Source organism: Gopherus evgoodei, chromosome 1 (assembly GCF_007399415.2).
Source record: "Gopherus evgoodei ecotype Sinaloan lineage chromosome 1, rGopEvg1_v1.p, whole genome shotgun sequence".
Lineage (NCBI taxonomy): Eukaryota > Metazoa > Chordata > Testudines > Testudinidae > Gopherus > Gopherus evgoodei.
This window is the reverse complement of record NC_044322.1, coordinates 303,862,399-303,879,402: the sequence shown is the minus strand read 5'-3', so window position 1 is coordinate 303,879,402 and position 17,004 is coordinate 303,862,399. Positions and strand designations below refer to the sequence as shown.

Here is a 17,004-nt window from a genome sequence, read left to right as displayed (position 1 = left end):
TTGAAGTAGTCTCTATTGGGCTGCTGTGGATTCTGTAATCATTATGTGTAAGGAGAGGTTGAGATGTCCCTGGAGAGAGCTCCTTCTTCATGAGGCTTGAGGGAATGGCACTCTAGCTTGGGCTTATTGGAGTCCTCCGAGAGAGCTAGTTCCTAGCAGTAGTGGCTCCTGTACTCCCTTAGTGCAGCTAGCTGGAATGTCACAGGTTCTGTTTCATGTGTAAACTGTTGGTGGGGAGTGTGAGAGACAGTTGTATCTCATCCACTAGACTACAGGGACGCTCTGGAAAATTGCTTCACATCTGAGTGCCTAGTTTGTTTGTAAAACAGCACTACTTAGGCTTAGCCACTTTTGTCAAGTGCCTTGAGGTCTGCAGCTGAAAAAGTGATAAGTGTCATCATGCTCTTTTTACTGGCAAAAGAATAGATAGAAAAACTAAATGACTTTCCTGTTTGGCCCAGATGATGGGCTAGGCCTTGACCTAAAAGAACATAGTTCTCATTTTGGGGCTGGCAAGCTTTTGCTGAAAAAAATCTTGTTGGCCTTCTATATAAAAAGTATCTTCTAAAGGCCACAACCCATATTTTTAATTTCTTTTTCATGTCATCTTTAATGGAATCTCATCACTTGCTGTTCTTTTCAGTGTTTATTTTACAAAACAAAATTCTTGAAAAATTATGATCTGTTGTATTTTATCAGTTTTTATTTCATATATATAATATGAATCCCTGTGCATAGATTATTTCTTGCTGTTAGTAAAAATGCCAAATGTAATGGGTAAAACATAACATTCAGTTACATTTAAGCAATGTACGATTGAGACTCAATAGGCCCGCGTGGTGTTCCCAGCTCAGCCACTGCCCTGCTGTATCTCTGTACCATTGTCTGTCTTATCTGTTTAGATTGTAGGGTCTTTGGGGCAGGGAGTATCTCTTACTATGCATATGTATAGTGCGTAGCGCAGTGCCGTGCTGTTCTGAGTGCATCCTGCTGTAATATAATAATATCCATTCCATATATTAGGTATTTTGGCATAGAAACTCAGACTCTAGGACTGGAAGGGACCTCAAGAGGTCATCGAGTCCAGTCCCCTGCCCTCATGGCAGGACCAAATACTGTCTAGACCATCCCTAATAGACATTTATCTAACCTACTCTTAAATATCTCCAGAGATGGAGATTCCACAACTTCCCTAGGCAATTTATTCCAGTATTTAACTACCCTGACAGTTAGGAACTTTTTCCTAATGTCCAACCTAAATCTCCCTTGCTGCAGTTTAAGCCCATTGCTTCTTGTTCTATCAGTGGAGGCTAAGGTGAACAAGTTTTCTCCCTCCTCCTGATGACACCCTTTTAGATACCTGAAAACTGCTATCATGTCCCCTGTAATCCTATGTTTGCAAACATATTAAAAAAGCAACTCATTTTGAAACGCTGTACAATTTTTTCTATGTTCCTTAAGGAAGGAAGTGAACAGTCTGCTGTTTTATTTTCAATATAGATCACGTTTTAGTTCTATCAGCATCTTAAGTGCTAAATAATTTAGTACTTACTTACATTATGGACAATTAGAGTTCTCCAAAAGCTTTTTGATTTTTTTGCACAAAACTTTAAAAATACATCTGTTCTACATTCATCTGAAATAGCATACAGCAGGCTGCTGAGAATCTGTGCTAAGCCATGTTTCAGCTGTCAGATGAGACTAATTCACAGTTGAGCCTATCCAGCTGGGAGTCATCCTCAATGTCTGCCAGCCTATGGAAGCTTCTTAGGCCTTGTTGACTATTCAGCTACAGAAGCTGCTTCTTTTCCAAGAGGGTATTTCAGGGTAACTCCCCAAGGTGGTCTGTGTCTTCAGCACATCCCACCTACTGAAGCAGGAACAGCCAATTTACTTCCTACTGGCGGACTCATCCGTGGAGAAAATCATCTGCGTGGCCTGGCCCAAAGGTGATATCTGCTGGAAGAAGAGAGGAAGTTATCATCTTGAGGATTCTATGTTTTGTTCTTTCCCCAAAACCAATATAGAAACCAAAAAACAGACAGGTGCATGCCCACTCTACTTTGGGGTGGTGGGTGTACTCCATTGCTGAAAAGTTTGTTCTGAGGTGCATGTTACTTGCTTTTTTCCCCAGGGTAAAAGGGAGAAGGCAAACCTGCTTAAATTAGGACTAATTTTCCATCACCTTCTCCTTATCCAGAGTAGTTAGAACAGTGCTTCGGAGATGCAAAGTGCAGTATAAATAGCAAACAGAACAATAGCAATTCTAATGTCATGTACAGTCAACCTTGAAAGTAAGTCACATGAGCAAGGCATGCATGCCTACTGCTAACTCTTGAGATTAAATTAAATGGAGCAGGAAGGAAAAATACAATCTAAACGCTGTTGGCAAAGATATTTATTCAAGACTTCATAAGATGGTGTTTTTATTCAGGGGCCCTGTGATTTTTTTTTTTGTTTATGAGAAGCTTTTTTATATCCATTGCCTCTTAACTCTTCTTTGACGGTCTCTTCCACAGGTCATGAAAACATACCATATGTATCATGCAGAGAGCATCAGTGCAGAAAGCAAGCTGAAGGAAGCAGAGAAGCAAGAAGAAAAACAGATTGGGAGGTCAGGAGACCCTGTCTTTCATATTCGACTAGAGGAGAGGCACCAGAGGAGGAGTTCTGTGAAGAAAATTGAGAAAATGAAGGAAAAAGTAAATAGGGTTTCATTAAAAGCTTGTTATCCTGCTTAATTTGAAGTAAATTCAGATCAGTTCTGACATTCCTTTGAAGCTGTAGCTTAGATGTATATGTTTCTATAGAATGGTTTTAGAGAGAGATTGTCCATTAAGGAAATATGTGGCATATGATGAGATTAATCTATGATAAACTAGAAGTAGCTAGCTAGATATATTTATGTTATAAACTAGTAGTAGCTTACAGAGAACTTGCAATTCAGAGATAGTGAGTGTTTTTACTCCCAGTAATTTCCTTGTTACATGGCTTGTTCATAAATTACATTTTCTGTTGATGGGGTTTTAAAATTGTGTTTCTGTTAAACTCGTAGCAAAAATTGAAGTTTCTTTCTAGTTGATAGTAACAATTAATGCACACATCTATTTTGCTGCATGATAAAGTTGAGGTATTCAAACTTTCTCACTATATTAATACACAATTTCTTTCTCAGCGTAAAGCAAAATACTCTGAAAACAAGCTGAAATCTATTAAAGCCCGAAATGAGTACCTACTAACCCTTGAAGCAACCAACGCTTCTGTTTTCAAGTATTATATTCACGACCTTTCCGATTTAATTGATGTAAGTACTTGATGTTTATACCTATATTCTGTTCAAGAATAATATATATTATTTTTTTTCTGCTTTTCATCTTCTAAGAGGAGGTGTACAATGTTTAGTTACATTTGTCACTGATCATACAGTATATTGATTACTATAATATTTCATAATGTAACCAATAGGTTTTCCTTTTAGTTTTATATTTTACAAAAACAAATGCCGGTAGGAAGCTGAGTTCATGTCTTTAAAATTTGGTGGGCAAGTAGGTGACTGGAGAAAACATGGCAACGATAGCACTAAACACAGAAATGGTTGGACATTTCCACCTTCTGGTGGGAAATGTTTCTGGAACAAGAATGAAGAATTTTAATGCTGCAAGTTAAAAACTTTAAAATGTGGTTTTACTCTGGTACCTTACTCAAAAATCCCTGTTCTTTATGTGTACTCAGAATCACTTATGTTAATTTTAATGGCAAAAAATACATTTTTACTGATTTTTAGTCCTGTTAGCACTGCATAGCCAACAGAGCTACAACTGAGTATACTGGATCAACTCCACCTTGTGCATTATCAACACAAATGTTTGACAAGTTTCAATGAGCTACATCTGTGCAAAGTCATTGAAGGCCCTGGGGTTACATGGATGTAACTTATATCAGAATTTGGCCTGCAGAATCTGTAGGCAAGTATGGAAGGAACCCAGCTTGACTCCAAGCCCAGGGTGAGGTTGTAGGCCTGGCATTTTAAAAAAATGTAAACTTATTGTATTAGATATAGAAAACTTTGAGACAGGAAACACTGGATCACCATATATATAATCACTTTTCAGAGTAGAACTATATTTTAAATGGCATATATGTTCACAAATGTCATGCACTGATGTCAAGATGTTCTATACTATAGGACAAGCTCGCTAGACTGTGTTTTATAGCATGGGTTTATTGCAGATCTTGAAAAATGTACATGACACCGACTAGCCAAAGTGAAAAATACCCACTGCAATTTAATGGACTAGAATAGCTGTGTAGTTGTGTTTAATTATAACATTGTAAATTAACTTCCTTTTAATATATATTTTAAAATGTAACTTACATAATCTCTCTTGCTTTCGTTATTATTTATTTTCCTTCTGCCTTCACAATACCTTTTTCCTTTCTTTTTTGTAAGACATGGCATATCTTTTCTTGCTGTGTTTTCAATGTCAGTTATTTCCTCTTTTCTTTTTTTCAGTATCCTCTTCTCTTCCTCTTTCTTTTACTCTGTTGCATGCTCTCTCTTCCCCTTTGTTTTGTCTCCCATTTCTCCCAAAATCTCTCTCCCTCAGCACCCATATTTGTTTTTTCTGTCATTTTCCCCACCCACATCCATCCATCCACTCACCCCAATCCACCTCCTCATGCATTGAAAAATTTACCTGACTCCTAATAGTCGGAAGATTAAGCCAGAGGACTAATCTAAGATTAGAGGCTCCTCTATACAGGGGTAACACTTCAAGTGAGAAATCAAGCTCTCCCAGACTCTTAGATTGCTGACCCTGGACCCTGTTTGGGGGCTTCATTTTTGTAGCCTCTAGCTCAGGGGTAGGCAACCTATGGCATGCATGCCGAAAGCAGCACGCGAGCTGATTTTCAGTGGCACTCACAGTGCCCAGGTCCTGGCCACTGGTCCGGGGGGCTCTGCATTTTAATTTAATTTTAAATTAAACTTCTTAAACATTTTAAAAACCTTATTTACTTTACATACAACAATAGTTTAGTTATATATTATAGACTAATAGAGACCTTCTAAAACCGTTAAAATGTATTACTGGTACACAAAACCTTAAATTAGAGTGAATAAAGAAAGACTCGGCACTCCACTTCTGAAAGGTTGCTGACTCCTGCTCTAGTTAGTAGGTGTCTGACGAAGGTGCACCCCATTTATCTGCTGGAAGGAGGGAAGGTAGATATTTTCTTTGTTTTTCTACCACCACCACTACAGAACCTCCTTTGCAAGGGCGCTGGTGATGTCTCTGCTAATCATCCCCTTCTCTGGCCTCTGTTTTTGAGTCATGCTCCCCAGAGAATAGTTCCAGTGCCTATTTCCAGTTTTGGAAAGAACTTTCTCAAGCTACAGATTGGTAAATTGACCTGATTCTGTCAATTTCACTGATGTCCACAGAGTTTTCAATAGCAGGAGTGAAAACTGACCAGACCAAACAGTTTTCACTGACTTGGAGGAAAGATACTGCCAGAAGCAGAAGCACTGAAGCTGTTTGTCTACAGACTTACAAAGACAGAATCACATTGGCTAACATTTGAGGCTCATGTTTCAAAAGCTATTGGCACAATCATAAAGACTGGATTTTTTAATGTCAGAAAACTTAAAATCAACAGAATTTAGTGGCACTTGCATGGGAAAGATACCTGTTCATAACGGATGAGTATCTTTTCAAGCCATGGGTTAATATATGCCATAACCACTTTAAATAGGCAAAATTGTTTTAAATATGACCATTCCTTAAAGAATTTAAATGAAGGATTTGATTTTGGATGGCCTCTATACCATTGATTTATGGGTCTCAGCTATAATTATGTGTAACTGGAAATTGGTTCAGAGCCATATTCAGAAGTTGTTTAGACATGAATGTCTGAAAGACACGTCATTTAATCAGAATATTGTCTATATAAGAAGTCAGTATAGATTTTTTAAGTGTTTACTATTTCCCAAAGGAAACAGTGTTGTGTAAATGGAAAAGTTCTCACAAGGTTTTTGGTTCACAATCACAATATGAAACATGCTTCCCACCTGTTACAGTGAATTTAAGAAATCTCATGCTGTAAAAATATTAATGCAATGTTACAGTCCTGACTTAAATTTACAAAAGTGAGGAAATTCAGTGTTATAGTTGCTTCTTCACTCTCTGTCTTCTCTACCTTGTTGTCACCTGCCCTCCCTCCTGTGCACCCTTGCATGTACACACTATGAAGTCAATTCTCCACTGCATCTAAATGCTGATCATACAGGAGGAATTGGGGGTGGGATGGAGCTGGTTACACTGTCTGAGTTGTGCAAAAGGGCCAGAGTAATATGGAATCTAGTCCTATGTTGGGGGGTATGTATTTGTAGCAACGCAATGACTCACTGGCACAGCACCTCCTGCTGGTCATCCTGGGAATTAGCTCTCCAGCTCCAGAGTGCCCTTCACTGGCCGATGTTCTGATTGCCTCAGGCCCCTGTGTCCCTCCTGGATCTCAGTGCTCCTTAACCCCCCTCAAAATCCCCACCCCTGGGAGTAGGTGGGACTCTTGGCCTGGGCTCCCCAGAGCTCCTCCTCCGGGGCTGCCCCTCCTGGACCGCACGCTTCCTCTCTGACACTTCCCAGCCTCAGGCCATCTCCCGGGAGTGTGCCTCTGCCTTCTGGCGGGCCAGCTCCACTGCCTCCAGCCACATCCATAGGTCTGCAACCCCCTGACCCTCCATTTGCAGGGTTTGGGACCCAGCCTCTTGCTGGACCCACTCACTCTCTGTCCCTTGGCTAAAGACCTGCCTGACGACAGTCTGGGTCCCGACCTCCCACGAGGTCCCCTCCATCGCAGTTGCTGCCTTCGCCACCTCCTCCTGTTTTAGCCCTTCTGGGCCCCCAGGTACCTCCTTCAGCCACCCCTCAGTTCCTTTGAGGGGGCAGTGTTTCCTAATGTGTCTTGGTATCTGGCAGCTCCAGCAGGCTCCCTGCCTCCTTGCTGCCCTGGGCCTCTTGTGGTCCATCTGGGGTCCCGCCCTCTCGCTGGGACTGACCCTGACCCTCCGTGTTGGGCCTGGGCACATCCACTGCATGTGGCCTCGTTACCTACAGGCCCAACATGTTGGCAGCCGCCTGGGTTCCTTCACCCAGCGGATTGTCCTAGGGACTCGCCTCTGTTCCTCCCCTGGGTGAGACGCCCTGCCCCCATCCCAGTAGGGACAGTCCCATCTTACATGTCCATTCTGCCTGCAGGCATAGCAAGTCTAGCGCTCTGCCACAGGCCTCCTGGCCCTGGCGCTCAGCTTCTCATGCCCTTCTCCCCATTTCCTCTGAAACTCCTGTCGGAGGAGTTGTACCAGGGCCCGCTGTTCCTCCGCCAGCTGGCCCAGTTGTTCATGGAGGGCCAACTGCACCTCCCATATTCCCTTTTGGGCCTTCCTGATCCCCTTCAGGTCATCTGCCCCCACCAGGGCGTTGACACCAGGGCTGAACGAGGCATGGCACCTGGGGTCCCCACATAGAAAACCCCAGTGCATCCAGGATCCATGTTTCCTGCAGTCTGGGCAATAGTCCCACAGTCCTTGCCCTGCCCCTTATATCAGGGATGGACTGCCTATGCCTGCATTCTCCACCACCTTGTAGCAATGTGACGACTCACGGCACAGCGAGTCCTGCTAGTCGTCCTGGGAATTAACTCTCCAGCTCCAGAGTGCCCTCTGCTGGCTGATGTCCCTCTTGCCTCAGGCCCCTGTGTCTCTCCCGGACCCTGGTTCGCCTTTACCTTGGGTGCTTCCCCCAGGCAGTACCCCCATAGTGTCTGGGTCTCCCATACCAGAGGAACCCCCAACCTATCCCCACCTCACTTCAGTGGCTACTGCCAGTCATCATCTAGCCCCTGCTCACTGGGGCAAACTGCAGTCTATACCACTCATCGGCAAGGGAGGTTTGAACCTGCTGCCTTTGCATACCCTGAGCTGCATGTCTGCAGCCCCAGTACCCTTCCCAGTCTTTACCAAGGCCTGCCTCCTGTGTGTTTTCCAGCCTGGAGCTCCCCAGCTCCTCTGGCCTTTCCCCAGCCCTGCTCCAATCTAGGTACCCTGCTGTGCTCACAAGTAGCTGGGCCCGTCTCTCTCCACAGCTAGAGAGAGACTCTCACTTAGCTCCTGGCCCACAGCCTTTTATAAGGCCAACTGTGGCCTGACTGAGGCATGGCCTCAGCTGTGTCTGCCTTCCCCATCAGCCTAGCCTTCTGGCTCCCCTTTCCCAGGGCTGTTTTAACCCCTTCAGGGCCGGAGTGGGTGACCACCCCACTACAGTATTCAATACATAATACTGAGTAGCAACCCATGCCACTAGATACATATATCTTGCAGTGATGACTTAGCTATGTGCAGGTGTACAATGAACTATTTTGTATACTGATTGTAGTAAATTATCTAATTATGCAGATAAATTAGCACAGACGAGGTATTCTGTCAGGTTGGCCTACCACATGTACACATTTCTGCATTTGAAAAGATCTACAAAGTAAATAATTTCTTTTGGGAGTATTGCAACAGAATGAACAGGGTTACATTTTTCACGTAACAGTTCATAGTGTTTATAGGACCCTAAAATATAATACAACTTGATTTTGGCAAATTCATATGGATGATCCTAAATTGTAACTCTTTAACTGAACCCTGAACTCAATTTGAACTCTTCAATTCATTCATTTCATTAACAAAGCTTAGTGCTTCTTTCTTAAAATGCTGCTGTGCAGTTAATCTTATTAAGCCTTCATAAGAAAAGCCAGATAAAAATGTACCTTGAGTCTTAAGCATTTGTTTTGGGGAGCATTTTATGAAATAAGTTTTGAGGCCAACCTTGGTAAAGGGAGTGGTAGGATAAAAATTATTTGATATGTATAACTGTTTCTATTTCCTTTTTATTCAAGCAGAGGAATTTGGATGTCTCTTAAATAGATTATTTTCCTTCTATTGGACTTCCTGTAGATCTACTTCATATGCAGGAGAGAGTGTATATTTGACTTGTATTGTGTGGAAAAACTGAAAGAAATGTTTTTCAGCTAGGCTGAGCAAGCTTCATTTGGTTAAAAGTAGAGATTTCTGAGCAGCAGTACAGTACACACCCCTGTTAATCTGAGTGCTTGTACTAACATCTTTCCATATGGTGCATATCATTGTTCAGTTATTTGAAGATTGCTAAGCCATTCAGATTACAAGATTTGTCTGTTTGTAATAGGAAGGTATGAGCCCTTTTTCAGACATTTCAAGCACCCACATAATCAAGTGGTAAATGCTGAAGAAACAGCAATGGAATGTAGGCCATACTTACAGGGTGGGGGACTCTATCCTGGGAAGCAGTGACTCTGAAAAAGGTTTTTGGATTGCAGTGCATAGTCAGCTGAACTTGAGCTCCCAGAGTGACACTGTGGCCAAAACAGCTAATGCAATCCTGGGAAACATAAACAGGGGAATCTCAAGTAGGTGTAGGAAGATTATTTTATCTCTGGATTTGGCACTGGTGGGGCACTGCTGGAATACTATGTCCAATTCTGGTGCCCACAATTCAAGAAGGATGTTTATAAATTGGAGAGCGTTCACAGAAGATCCATGAAAACAATTAAAGGACTTGAAAACCTGTCGGATAGTGATAGACTCAAGGAGCCTAATCTATTTAGCTTAACAAAGAGAAAGTTAGGGACTGACTTGATTACAATCTATAACTACCTACGTGGAGAACAAATATTTAGTAGTATTTGCTCTTCAAACTTGCAGAGAAAGGTATAACAAGATCCAGTGGCTGAAATTAGAAGCTAGACATGTTCAGACTGGAAATAAGGTGTACATTTTTAACAGTGAGAGTAATTAACCACTGGAACAATTTACCAAGTGTCATGGTGGATTCTCCATCACTAACAATTTTTAAATCAAGATTGAATGTTTTTCTAAAAGCTCTGCTCTCGGGGCTATTTTGGGCAAGTTCTTTGGCCTGTGTTATACACGAGGTCAGCCTAGATGATCACAATAGTCCCCTCTAGCCTTAGAATCTATGAAAACCAGTTTAAATGTTCCTTTAACATGCCTTTCCCTCAGTTGCACCCCACTCACAGCTTATCTGTGGTCAGCAAAGTATCAGAGTACCGGGGTGCATTCAGGTGGGTTCTGGAGGTGACTGAGTGGTACCTCGGCTTCAGCTTGCCGCTGCTGTTTCTACTGCTGCTGTTGCTCACCGCTGCTGCTTCTCTTCACTGTGGTGTCGTGTTCTGAGGTTCCACCATATAACCTAGCTCCTGGTGATTTCACTGGGTAGAGAGGAACTCACTGCTGCTGCCTGCCTGTTCTGCGTGGTGTTTCACCACAACACTGTCCCCCCACCAGGACTAAGCTCCCTAGAGCAGTTTGTTAGTTTGATTTCAGTTCTAGAGATCATTGAGAGGAAACAAGGTCTCTCAATTGAATCCAGTCAGCTCTGTCTTTAAACACTGGAGGGGAAAGATCAGATGATAGCTACGACCCTTTAAACAGAGTCTACATTGTGTGCCCACCCCATCTGGCTTTCACTTGGACTTGGCATCACTATCTGCATTTAACAAGTAAGGTTGAAGTTAAGCAGTGGCATAGCCAGATTCTAACAGCAGGGGGAGCAAACACATTAAAAAAGGTGCCACCTGCCACAAGCGGCAAAGAAAAAGAAAAGAAAAACCTAAGTCTTGCCACCAAAGACTGAAGAACCCGCTGCCGAATTGCCGCCGAAGACCCGGAGCAACTGAAGGACCTGCCACCGAATTGCCACTGAAGACCCGAAGCGACTGAAGAACCTGCCACTGAAGTGCCGCTGAAGACCCAGACATGCCGCCCTGCTGGGAAGCACCCCCGAGTGAGAGTAAAAATTAAAAAAGCCCCACTTTGGGGGAATGTGCTCAGTGGGAGCAGCCGCTCCACCCCAGCTATGTTACTGAAGTTAAGGTGACACCTTTTCAGTTAGGGCATATTAAGTACAGTTCTGCTGCCCTTTGTTCATAGAAAAAGCGTAACAACATTTTAGTTTACCTGTGTCCAAATATAAAGTGAACTTTTAACCCAAAGCAGCCAAAACTGATCACTTTGCAAAGCAGGTCTGATTACTGATTACGTAGGCAAAGCGCTTGTGTCTATGCAAATGCAGTCTGCTCCTGAAGTCTTTTGCACAGTTCCTCAATAGATGCTACAGGAGAGCTTATTTAGATCATCTGTCCAGCTTCAATGGCTACCTGTTAGTTGGCTATGGATCTCTTTAACCACAAGGACTTCTGCTTCCAGTTATTGATGAGTGAATCTCACAGAGGTTCAGAGGTTGAGTTCAGTTTGGATAAATGTCAAAATGTTTTGGTTGCTTATTCAAACTTTCCAGATGCCTTGGCTCTGCAGAGTCTGAAAATCTTGAGAGAATGTGCTTTTGTGAGAGATTTGACAATTCCACTCCTAGCAGTGACAGCAGTTTATCTAAAAGTGTCAGAATCTTAACAGTTTTCGTTCTAGAAATGGAGGAAGGTTAAAAAATGGTGACTCATATCCTTTCCAAACTGGTTCAGCCATCCCTATTTTTCACTTGTGGTTGCAAGTCCACTCTGGTGGTAGATTAAACCTTTCATCCTCTCCTTTCTTAGTAGTCTTTGGGATACTGCCTGAGGGAACCTTTCACGGAGTGCAAAAACCTCTGATCCATCTACAACAAATTGTGTTTTGGATTGGGGCATTGTTTGAAAATATATATGTAAATTTTAACCCAAGCCTGGGAGTTTCCAAGCTTCATAGAGTTTGTTTGGTTTTGTTTTGGGGGGGAGGGGTTTAGAGTGTCTGGATTTTCTTGTTAAACAAAACTGAGGCAAATTGTCATTCAGTCCAATTTTATTTTTATTCACATATTAATTTTGAAGCACAAATCCAAATTCAAACATTAAACTCTATGTACAAATCTACCGTGCGGAAGTCTCTGGTTCAAATTCTGGTCTCGTTCTCTTGCTGGCAGTAAGTGTGTTGTGAAGTGTTGAAGGGGTTATCCTGCTTCACTTGAGAAACCTTTCAGGTTGATTCAGAAGCAATGCTGATAAGTTTCAAAGATAGTGCCAGGCAACCTTATTTACCCAAACAAATGATGATTGTGGTTTTTTGTTCTTGTGATTGATTATGATTGCTCAGTGCATTGAGGGGTGAATCCTGGCATCTTGGGGACTATCTGAGGCTGAAGGCTGCAACCCCATTTTCACATGCTTGTAATTGTGATTTCCTCTATAAATCAGTAGGTTATTTCATTAATACAAATCTGAAAGTTCCTGTTTTCCTAAATTCAAATTATAACTGCTTGTAGTTGTAAAAAAAGTAACTAACTGGCCACTATAGTAAGATTAGCCATTGCCATTTGTATTTCTTTTTCCTCTCAGTTTAGCCTCCCATGAGTTTTTGCTGGAATTAATACTCATAAAATAAAAACAGCTGTCCTGATCCTCTTTCTTACCATCATTTTTTGTCTGTCTTTTCATCCAAGATAGTGAGTTAAATTTAAAAGCTTATTTAACACAGAATATAGGGAAAAACAGAGAGAGGTAATTCCTTTACAAATAAATGCTAACACCCTTAATTTTTTAGTCTGGAAACCTTTAAAATATGGATGTGGTTAGATTAAAAAGTTAGGGATTTTGGTTTCAGTAAATGTAACACAAATTTCCAATGTGGAGGGGAAAGGCTGTCGTTGGACATGCACTTGACTGAGATTGAAATCTTTCTTTTGTAGACTTAAAATGGTTCATGTACTGTGTTTTGGGTGGCCATTATCCCATCACCAGTAAATGACCTGCAGTAACCTGTAAGGCTGAAAGCTGTTGCTGATCACAGCAGTTTTGTGGTCAGTAACGTGAATGAAGCAAACCTTTTTTGTCATAGATTTCAGAGCAGAATCTGATCTCTTAGGACCAGTGATTAGAGTCCTAAACATGGGGCAAAGTGTGAAAGATTTGTTTCTATTGAAGGTAATTTTTACACTCAGCTATGGTAAATAGTTTGGAAATTCTTTGTATAGATAAGACATAGGGATCAAAGCATAATATTACTTTCCCTAAGAGACTATAATAGTTAGAGGGAGGTGTGTATGCATGAATACACAATTGGCTTGATTCGCCCTGCTGGCGTGGGGTGGAATGCAAATTGCCTTTTTGCCCCCCCTGCACCATTCTACCTATGGGTTCTGTAGAAGGAAAACAGCTTTAAACTGCAGCTGGGTTCCCAGGGTGACTGAAGACGACTGGGGGATGCACTGAAGTAGCATGTCCCCCAACTGCCCTAGCTATGCACCCTCCCTGACTGGTGCCAACCTCCCTTAAGGCTGTAGTGTATCCCTGAGGACACCTTAGTCAGTGGCTCTCAGCCTTTCCAGATTGCTGTATCCCTTTCAGGAGGCTGATTTGTCTTGCATATCCCAAGTTTCACCTCAAAAAAAAAAAAGTACTTGCTTACAAAATCAGACATAAAATTACAAAAGTGTCACAGCTCAATGTTACTGAGAAATTGCTGATTTTTCTCATCTTTACCTTATATTTATAAAATAAATCAATTGGAATATAAATATGTACTTACATTTCAGTCTGACACTTGAGTCTGTTTTTCACTTGTGAGCCTTGTGTGAAGCCAGAGCCCCAGGAAGTGTGGCTGAAGCATGTTACTTAGCTTTGTGGGGCCCCCTGTGGCATGGAGCCCCAGGCAGTTGCCCTGCTTGCTGCCCCTTAATGCTGGCCCTGCAATTGCGACTCCCCTAAACCAATACCTCAACCCCCCGCTGGGGTCTGCAACCCCCAGGTTGAGACACACTGACCTTGTTGAATTTAAATTTAGTTGAATACCCCCTGGAAGACCTCAGAGTACCCCCAGGGGTACACGTACCCCTGGTTGAGAACAACTGCCTAGTAGATACTGGACGTTTTGTTCTGCTGCAAACACCTTCTGACAGATGTTCTGAAAGTGTAAACCAAGGCAGGATCAAGCCTGAAAGCTCATCTTTTCTGTAAAAATAGGTGTTGATGAATAGTGTTTGCCTAGATATAGCTTTAAAATATTGATAAAAGATGGAAAATGCAAATCAATGCATCAAATTTACTCTGTTTTGTTCTGATTTAAACCAAAAAACATCTCAAAGAGAGGAGAGTGCTTTGGGTGTTAATCTAAGCACAGGACTGACAAAAAGGAACTCTAGTTTTAATTCTGACTATGCCACTGACTTTATTAGGTTGTCTTGGAGAAGTTATATAAGGCCAGATTAAAAAAAAGTCTGTTTCATACACAGAAATGATATTGAAATACCCATTAGCCTGTGCAAACTCTCATTTTTCTGTGCAACTGTGGCAGTTGCACATGTATATCCAGAAACATTCACTCACTCCTGTGTAGAGGCCTCTGACTTCCCTTTCAAAATTGTCCCTTAATCTCTTTGCTTCCATTTTTCCATCTATCAAATGGGAATAGTAGCTACTTATCACCTTGACATGGCTGTTGTGAGGTTTAATTAGTTAGTTCGTAAAGCTCTTTGAAGATGAAAAAAAAACTCACTGATACTGAAGTTCTAATTGTTGTTATGCAGTTTTTAATGTCATGGCCTTTGCAATTTGTCTCTACTTTTTAAAAAAAAAATTTCTCTCCTTGTTGTGTTATTAGTGTTCCGATCTTGGATACCATGCAAGTCTGAACAGAGCCCTAAGAACATATCTCTCTGCAGAGTATAACCTTGAAACCTCTAGACATGAGGGCCTAGACATCATTGAGAATGCTGTTGACAGCTTGGAGCCCCGAAGTGACAAGCAGAGATTTATGGAGATGTACCCCACTGCCTTTTGTCCGCCAATGAAATTTGAATTCCAATCTCATATGGGTGATGAGGTCAGTAGTTAGTGACTTCTTAGAGACAAATAGGGTAAATCCAAACCAATAATTTCTGTTTCTGCACAAAGGAAAACTTCCCTGGTGTGAATTCTGAATTTTTTTTCTGCAGGATGTGGCTTTTATCCTCTTCTACAAAGAATCTAGTTAAAGTGAAATGTAAGCCAGTATTATTTATGCAGACACAAATGGATCAGCAAACAAAACCTTTGGCAGATCTGGAAACATGCTATTCAGAGCTGCTCAAAATAATTCTGATGCAGGAGCACTCCTTTGTTGCTGTGTTTTGTATACACTATAATGACGTTGGCTCAGATTTCTCTTCGCTTCCAAGATGTGCCTAGCACAGGAACAGAGGCAATAATGGCTTTATATCACCACCACCCAGTGGGGCTTCCCAGTGCAACTTAGAGGGGCCTCAAAGCTGTTTTACACTGCACTTGGAGCATGATATCTGGAGATTGCCAGAATGCAAGTGGTCTTCAACCATGCCCCTATTTTCCACAACATCAGGGACTGGTGGAGGCATAAAATGCTACTGCATCTGGGGATTTCCCTTCCACAAGGGAAATCTTGGATGCTCCAGGCTGGAGCACCCATGGGGAAAAATTGGTGGGTGCAGTATACCCACTGGCAGCTCCCCACACTGTCCCCCCACCTCCATCTCCTCCCTGAAGAGGAGGCAATGAAGAAGCGGGGCCAGGGTGAGGATTTGGGGAAGGAGTCCAGTAGGGGCAAGGAGTTGGGGTGGGGACTTTGGGAAAGGGGTTGGAATGGGGGGCAGGGCAGGGGTGGAGTCAGGGCAGGGGGGCGCGAGCCCCCACCGGCGCCAGGAGAAGTTGGCACCTATGCCTATAGCAGCCAAAAGCCATATTGCAGAGGAACATCAAGGCTGCTGTCTATTTTCATAGACTATTGTGACTATTTCTACATCTCATAGTACATGCAAATCTAAATTTAAAGTATATATTCTCCAAATCAATTATTTTATTACATTTTTAATAGTTTCAACAGCAATTCATCTGGCTTTAAAGAGAGTGATAGAAGCCAGCGTTGGTGAATTGAAATTTTCTCTAATAGCCATTTTTGATTCTTTGTTAGGTTTGTCAGGTCAGTGCCCAGCAACCGGTACAAGCAGAACTTATGCTCAGGTATCAACAGCTACAGTCACGACTGGCCACACTCAAAATTGAAAATGAAGAGGTGAGATTTGTCTCAACTTGTAAAGTGTGATAAACAGCATTTTGGGAGAGGGAGGATTTCTACCATGGGAGGCACGCATCATAGCTCCAGACAGCTCCGCGTGGCCCACTCATGCTCCTCCCCAAGGCCCCTCCTGCTTGCCACTTCACCCTTGGCCCCAGCCCAGGCAGGCTGGGGCTAGGGTGGCCGACCTGTGAGTGGGATTTGGAGTGGCTGGGCCAGCACTCCGGGGCTGGAGGCACTTGGGTGGCCCAGGGCTGAGGGTGGGGGGGGTACTCTGGGCCCCATTGGGGTGATGAGGGGCGGAGTCTTGGACAGAAGGACGGGGTCTGGCCAGGGGCTATCCTCCCCAAGCCCATGGTTCACCTGCCACCCCTGATTTCCACTGTGTGAAAAACTAAGATACATAATTTAGACCAGTGGTTCTCAACCTGCAGCCCAGTCAGCACAGAGCTGCAGCCCATGTGATATCCTCAGGGCCACACAGGTAGTATTGGATGTGGCCCACAATGGTAAATATGTTGAGAACCACTGATTTAGACTAAAATAGTTTAAATCTATACACAATGTCAAATATCAACATTTCAGAGGTTAAAAACTGTACCCCAAAGGTGAAATTATGCCTTAATACATCTCAAATGTATCACCATCAGTCAGAGGAGCTGCACAGAAGGTGTACAGTGCAGAATTTGGCCCTACAGATCGTTGAGTCACCTGTAGAAATAGATCAAACCAAAAATACCTCCATGGTTTGGTACAAACATCCATTGTTCTTTTAGTAAAGGCCTGGAATGAAGTCAATAGTGAGTCAGAATCAGTTATAAGTGATTTAAAAATGCTTTCAGTGAGAATTCATTGTGTGTGTTTGAGCTTGTATCTATCGATTC

The 17,004-nt window shown here is 42.5% G+C and overlaps 1 protein-coding gene across 2 annotated transcripts in view; it reads left to right on the top strand.

The window, feature by feature from the left end:
- SRGAP1 (SLIT-ROBO Rho GTPase activating protein 1) overlaps positions 1-17,004 on the top strand; it is a 263,498-nt gene that overhangs the window by 172,376 nt on the left and 74,118 nt on the right. For both annotated transcript variants that reach the window (XM_030548849.1, XM_030548848.1), the window contains exons 5-8: positions 2,520-2,702; positions 3,176-3,304; positions 14,693-14,914; positions 16,016-16,117. In XM_030548849.1, coding sequence (XP_030404709.1) covers positions 2,520-2,702; positions 3,176-3,304; positions 14,693-14,914; positions 16,016-16,117 — 636 coding nt within the window. The remainder of the gene's footprint in view (positions 1-2,519; positions 2,703-3,175; positions 3,305-14,692; positions 14,915-16,015; positions 16,118-17,004) is intronic.